Below are 7553 nucleotides of genomic sequence, written 5' to 3'. Positions count from 1 at the left end.
AGAAATTAAGTGTTAACGAGCAGTTGGACAGGTGTACCTAATAAAGTGGCCGGTGAGTGTATATATACATATATATATGTGTGTACTATCTACAACATAACTTTTGGCATTGTATCATGCCCTCAAAGTTGAAGGTTTGGTATTTTGACACTACGTTGCCGATCCGCAAATAACCTTACAAGATGGCAATAGAAAAAATGAACAATACAAATGAGCAATTAGAGTGAGAATGTATTGCCTAGAAAACAAAGTCTGAGGAGATGTTCTTCTGTCTGCACTCACCTTTCCAGTGAGGATAACACATGGGAGCCACAAGACAACCTGGACCTCGACCTTATCGCAGAGTACATGCAGAAACACAAGGAGACGGAGGAGAAGAAAAAGGAGGGAAAGAGGAAAGTTGTCAGGGAGGCCTCGGGTGACTCAGAGGAGCGAGGGAGCAAGAGGAAGAAGGAGGAGGTGAGTGAAGGAAAGAGGTTACTCCAGACTGAAGAGACTCACAAATCTAATCTCAATATTAATGAATGCACACAGAGGGTTTCACAAATGCATATACATACATGTCAGATATTAGGGGTGCAATGGATCACTAAACTACATTTTTTTGGATTAGAGCAAAAAAGGGAAGAATTTTATTCATTAAACATATACAGTTCATTAAACATGCAATAATAACATGACAATAATAACTTATTTCAAGAGTAAATTGCTGTTAAAGGACCTCGTTGCTCCTCGTCAGCCTGGCTTGGCCGTTGTGAAACACAGAACACCAGGATGCTCTGATCAGACTAGGTCAAGCGAGAGAGAATAGTGCCTTGATAATATTGCTGTTGCTGTGTTTCTTATTGCGTAGCTGATAGATGTGCAGATTGTTTAATATTACTTGTGCAGCAACATGTTGATGTTCAGGTTGTGTTTGCTAGCAATGGGCAATCACCAGTGAATAAACCAGAGCTTTGGAGCCACGTGCTTTGCTATTAAAGGTGTATTAAACTGTTTGCTCCGTTATGGATATGTGTGACATAATAGATGTGCCTTATTCTCAGTTTGTGTTACTGGGCAATATGTTACATTTACGTTAATTATTACAGAGAAATTAATATAATTCTTCACACTCTTTCTTGTTATATGCCGGTGGCTATAACATTTAGTTTGGTAAATAATGTTCATAGTGCATTATTATCTTTTTAAATTTCAGATCCATTTCTAACTTCACGTGTAACGTCAAGTACACCTTCATAGTTAACTTCATGTTGCAGTTGTAAATAAACCTACACCACCTAAACCTAAACCACCTACAGTGGGACAGTGTTTCAGCAGCCAGTTTTCAATAGTTCTTTCAAGCCTATTGCCTATATGTTTGTAATATAATAAACATTGTTTGTTTGGTTGTGTAGGCTTATCAGTGCTTTCTGAACATATTAAACACACTTTTGAAAATACTGCGATAATACCGAAAACCGTGAAAATCCACACTACTGAGGTCAGAAGCAGAGTTTCCCATACGTTCTGCTTGGGTGCACCTGCCAGAAAAATTGAGACCTGCCCAAACCAGGTGCCTCAATTTTATTTATTTTTAACTTGGATCCGGGCAGATTAAGGAGAATCTGATTGTAAGACCTCAGTGCTTGGACAACAAATTTTGAAAATAAGCAATACTATTTTAAAATGATTCTTAAAACAGACAGGAAGCCAGTGGAGCATGGCCAAAAGAGGTGTAATGCGGTCACGCTTCTTGGTCCCCGTTAAAAGTTGATCCAATCTAACATACAAAGTGTTACAGTAGTCTAATTGAGACGTAATAAATGCATATACAGTGTGACTCTTTCGAAGTTCGAAGTAGGTAGGGCTTGATCTTAGCCAAAAGTCTCAGCTGGAAGAAAGTAGTTTTAACTACAGAACTAATCTGTTTGTCAAATGTAAAAGCACTGTCAAAAATCACCCCCAGATTCTTGTTAAAAGGATGAATATGGGAACCTAAAGAGCATCTACACAGGCACTAAAATGCTCAGCCTAACCAAACACAACAATTTCAGTGTTATTGTCATTGAGGCAAGAAAAAATTCTGATCCAATCATATTTTGAGATCTCTCAAGCAGTTCAGCAAAGGCTGAAGTGTATCCTTGTCGTTAAATTTTACAGGCAAATAGTTTTTTTCTAAATTATCTGATGTTGCGTAGCCATTGTTTTCACCTTCGTTTGACTAGTTTATAACTTTACCCATTATTACTAAGCCTAGCCATCATGCACCGCGCCGTCACATCCTGCGCCACACACCACCACCAGTGTTTCAACCTGTGGGAAACACTGAGAAAAGCCCCATGGCTTCCATAGTAACATGTCTGCAACCAGAAGAACTTTAAAGTATGTATTTCAAAAGGTTTGGATGGGATTTAAAGGATGAAAAATACCTAGAATGTATGGAAGGTTTTTGTTATTTTAAAGTTACCATGGAATTTCATGTGCAACCGGCACATATTTTCCTTCATTTTGTCAAATTATTGTATGAAGAGTGATTATGAGTGATAGCAAGTCCAGGGTTTAAGAAGGTTGTTCACAAACTCTCCCTCTATCTCTCGCTTTGTTTGTCTGTTGCTATAGAAACAGAGAGGAGGAAAGCAACCTAAACGTCACCACTGTCAACACTGTGACAAATCCTTCACAACATCTGGACGTTTAAAGGTTCATCAGAGAGTTCACACTGGAGACAATCTACACAGCTGTGATCAATGTGGGGCAGCTTTCACAGTACAGAGTACCCTAATAATACATCAACGCGTTCACACTGGAGAGAAGCCGTACAGCTGTGATCTATGTGGCAAAACCTTTTCTAGGAGGGATTGCCTAGAAATCCACCAGCGTGTTCACACTGGAGAGAAGCCGTACTGGTGTGAACAATGTGGGGTATCTTTTTCTGTGAGTGGCCACCTTAAAACACATCAACGCATTCACACTGGAGAGAAGCCTTACAGCTGTGGTCTATGTGGTAAAACCTTTTCTAGGAGTGATCAACTAAAAGCCCACCGACGTGTTCACACTGGAAAGAAGCCGTACTGGTGTGAACAATGTGGGGAAACTTTTTCTTTGAGTAACCACCTTAAAACACATCAACGCATTCACAATGGAGAGAAGCCATACCGGTGTGAAAAATGTGGGAACACGTTTTCTCGGACTAGTGCCCTTAAAAGACACCAGCTCATTCACACTGCCTCATTGTGAGCATATGTGCGCTCCCCAGTTTGAAGCTAGCGCTACGCTTCTTTTGCACAGTCACCCACTTGCCTGGCTGCTTGGGGTGCGCCGGGGGACTGCTAACAGAAGCTGCAGCATGTTGGCCTGAACCAGCAACGGGGCCCTATCTAGCTATAGAAGCATATGATTTCATGGTGCAGAGCCGTGTCTCAAACTCACTAAGCTTCGCCTCCAGGGCAGCGAATATACTACATTTATTACATGTACCATCATCACTAAAGGAGGCAGAGGAATAGCTAAACATTTGACACACAGAGCAAGAGAGAGCAGGAGAGGGACAGGAATTAGCCCTTGCTAATGGCTTAGCTGGAGTAGCTAAAAGCGTTCTATCAATTGAGATAAGAGAGGGACTCGCTGTAAGATAATGAAGCTATGAGTGCTTGAGTATACAGCGGGTGAAATATTAAACACATCACCATTTTTCTCAGTAAATATATATAAGTTTATTAAATGATATTGAAATGATTTCCATCGGTTATTGTTTGTAATGAAAATGTATTATTTCATGGAATTCACTAATTTCATTATGACACGTTATGATGTAAACCGTTGAAATCTGAGCATGCAGGACTCAAATCTGCACTCGACTCACATAGGGCAGTGAGAGTCACATCCAAAGCTAGAGAAAGCAGATGTTCAGCAGAAAGGTTAGCTTTTTATTGTATTTTCTATTGCTTTTACCCAGTTATGAACTGAAACACCATTAATTAAAAATACACGTGTTGTTTATATTTATCTACCAGTATTTGTGTAGTGCCCTACACTTGATTATTTTTTTAGATTTTTTTTCCTGAAGTACGAAGATAAATTTCTTATGAGATGAATTTATTTTTTCGTGGCTGGAAATACAGTATGTTAGGATTTAATTTAAAATCCACAAACTGAACACGTTAATCCAACAGAACTAATAAATACATGAATCAACAGTCAAGCCAACAGAAAGCTAACTTTGTTTCTTTATTTTTTATTCATACATAACTGAAGGCTACTTGAACAGAACTTTTCTTCTCTGGATGTTTGTGATAAATAAGCGTTAAAAAAACTCACAGTTCATGAACACAACACAGCACAATTATTGTCCCAAAGATGTTTAAAATGTGAATAAAGTGAGTTGAGGTAGATTTATCTTCCCGTTCCTCCCTGATGGGAGACGTGGGGCCTGTTGCACGAAAGTAGAATAAAGATATCCAGGATAAATGAAAAAGCGCAGCTTGACTTAGTGCGATCTGCTCATCGCGGCTTAATTGGTTTCACCTTTGCCAAGCCAGGATGAACAGGTGGAGCTATGTCAAGCCATGTGTAGATAGCTGGGATAAGTGCACGTTCACGGCTTTCTCAAATAGACCACGGTATCGATCACAGATTTACTGATGCAGAATTGAGAAGACTTGTGCGCCAGATCTTTCACCCAATGAGCAGCAGCTTCTAATGGAAAGTAACAAGGAGGTGAAGAATATGCAAAGAGGGAAATACGGCTTAAACGGAGAGAAAAAGGCCAACATAGCGGACCCACTGAATGTGTGGGGTTTAAAAATATATCTCCTCAGAAGAGAGCAGAGGGCACTAATGTTCCTCGGGAAATGGACCCTGTAAGGACTTTAGGCTTAATTTCGAACCCGTATTCACAACGTTAGACCGTGTTTTTCAACCATGCACAAATCTCTATAAAATATTCCTAATTCTTTGTACAGTTATTGTTCATACAGAAAAATCAGAAAGGGACAACAACTAGAAAAAGAAGTAAGTGTTTCAATACACGCTGTGAGCATATGAAAAGCAATATTCATGTTTTGTTATTCTTCTTACAGCACCAAAATAAAAAGATTAAGAAGCCTTGTGGTGTTCCCGGTGTGATGAATGTAAACTATATACGTACTAATGGATGTAATGGAGGTAATGGAACCAATGTAAGCTATAATAAAAAATCATTAGGCCCACTTATTAAGGAGTAACACAAACTACTAGGGGTGTGACGAGACGCATCACAAGATTGGGTTCACGAGAACGAGACGAGACAAGATTTTTTTTTTAAATTTAAAGAAATCCTCGATGAAATATATGAATGGAAAATAGTTTTTTTATTTAACTGAAAAATCACAAAATGCAAAACAATTTAACAATTTAGGTGCATTTTGAAATCAACTATTAATGATGAATGTTATTGTGTTGTAAGTGTTTTTGCATAGTGATTGTGTTAGCCGCGGTATACAGCATTTTTTTCTTACAATGTTTACATATTGTGTTCGTCTTGTCTGTCACTCTTTCGCTGTTTATCATTTACGCAGGAAAACCAAAATGTTGCCACACAAATGATTTAAAAGTGGCAGGGGGATCTTCAATAGTAATTTCACGCTCCATCACGCTGACATCACATTGCCTCACGAGACAACTTTTCACCTCGACGAGAAATCTCGTCAATTTTTAATCTCGCGAGATCTCGTACAACGAGATCTCGTCACACCCTTACAAACTACCCTTTATTAGAGAAGGACAAGCAACAAGAAATTGAAATCATGAATGTATTGTTCCTGTATAAACCTGAAGCTGAGACCATGGACGCTGCGCTGCTCATCTCTACTTTTACAGAGAGAGTGGACACCGACGCGATTCGCAGGTCTGCCAGCAGGCAGCGGCCGCACGCCAGGCAGCCTCGAGAAGATACCGCCCCAACGGGAAAAGTCCCACTCCGCATCACGGTGCCAGTGCCACTATTTCTAACCATCTAAACAACTGTAGTAGGGTTTAAATCCAACTCGTGACAAGTAGGCTAATGCATGTTAATAAAAATAAAGCAGAACACATGCAGAAGACAACGGAATAACTGGTAAAAACGTTTATTTTGGATCAGAGCTGCAGCTGATTTGACACATGAGACTCCAGGATTAATCTTAGCCTGGCTGTTAGCCTGCTCTGGATCAGCCTAGCCGCAATGAATAAATCTCCACGGTTACTTGACTGGGCTTAATTCAATCTGGTTTCGTGCAACCGAGTCCAAGCTAAATTCATCCAGGATAACTTGAATATCCCGGCTTAATCCCTTGTCCTAGTTTCGTGCAACAGGCCCCTGGAATCAGATATATGACACAGACACAAACATACCATAAATCCTAATTTTTCATCCATAAACTGGTATTTCTATAAACTGAACAACAGCTAATAGCAGTTTTAGAAAGCAGATGCTTCAGAGCCGCTTTGTGCTACAGTAGAAGAAGATGTGACAGTTTTATAAGTGAGACTTTAATCAGTTGATGTTTCTAGATTTGGATCATCAGCTGTCCTCATCGGGTCAACACAAGGACAAGAAGCTGGACATTGTTGACATGTGAATCTCATGTTCAGGAACACTTGATGTTATTACTGGATTGTTAAACACCACTCACAGCAGAATATGAAATCAACGTTTGAAGGGTTTTCTTTCAGTTATTGTCAGTAAAGTTGTAAATAAATGATCAGATGATAACCTGCAGCTGTATTGTGTCTCGTTCTTTCCATTCAATGTCTGTGAACTGGAACTGGACACAAACACTGTACACAGAAGACTCAAACTGTCTGACAACAACAGGAAGGTGACACAAGTGAAGGAGGATCAGTCATATCCTGATCATCCAGACCAATTTGACCGCTGTTATCAGCTGCTGTGTAGAGATGGTCTGACTGGCCGATGTTACTGGTAAGTCGAGAGGAGAGGAAGGGTTGAGATAGCAATGAGTCACAGAAGAATCAGAAGGAAAGGAGACAGTGAAGACTGTGTATTTGGAAGGAATGATCATTCCTGGAGACTGCACTGCTCTGATGAACATGGTTACTCTGTCTGGCACAATAACAGAAGAAAAGACTTCACTTCCTCCTCTGTCTCTAACAGAGTAGCAGTGTACGTGGACTGTCCTGCTGGCTCTCTGTTCTTCTGCACAGTGTCCTCTAACTCACTGATCCATCTCCACACCTTCAACACCACATTCACTCAGCCTCTCTATCCTGGGTTTGGGGTCGGCTCTGGTTCCTCAGTAGACACTGAGGAACCAGAGCCGTGCTGTGTCCTCTGCAGGACTGAGAGTCTCTCCTGTGGACAGAAACCCTGACTGAAGATCAGCTGCTAAAATCAAAGTACAGTCTGTTCACCATCACAGACACTCTGCCCTGTGAAGCAGATCTGAGACTCAAACACAAAAACATTCATCTGATGTCATCTCTGATCATAAACGTTTGAACAGTTTGACTAAACTGCCACATTAAGACAATTACAAAGTCGGCCTATTATCACCTTAAGAATATATCAAGGGTTAAAGGACTTATGTGTCAAC

General features: G+C 40.2%; 1 protein-coding gene across 1 annotated transcript in view; it reads left to right on the top strand.

Moving 5' to 3' along the window:
• The window catches only part of LOC117962229 (zinc finger protein 436-like), a 23602-nt gene that overhangs the window by 724 nt on the left and 15325 nt on the right, over positions 1-7553 (top strand). The window contains exons 2-4 of the mRNA XM_034901397.1: positions 291-459; positions 2602-3215; positions 5687-5691. Coding sequence (XP_034757288.1) covers positions 291-459; positions 2602-3215; positions 5687-5691 — 788 coding nt within the window. The remainder of the gene's footprint in view (positions 1-290; positions 460-2601; positions 3216-5686; positions 5692-7553) is intronic.

This window comes from Etheostoma cragini, chromosome 19 (assembly GCF_013103735.1).
Source record: "Etheostoma cragini isolate CJK2018 chromosome 19, CSU_Ecrag_1.0, whole genome shotgun sequence".
NCBI classification, from domain to species: Eukaryota; Metazoa; Chordata; class Actinopteri; order Perciformes; family Percidae; genus Etheostoma; species Etheostoma cragini.
Note: the sequence above shows the minus strand (reverse complement) of the source record. Positions and strands in the feature narration are given on the sequence as shown.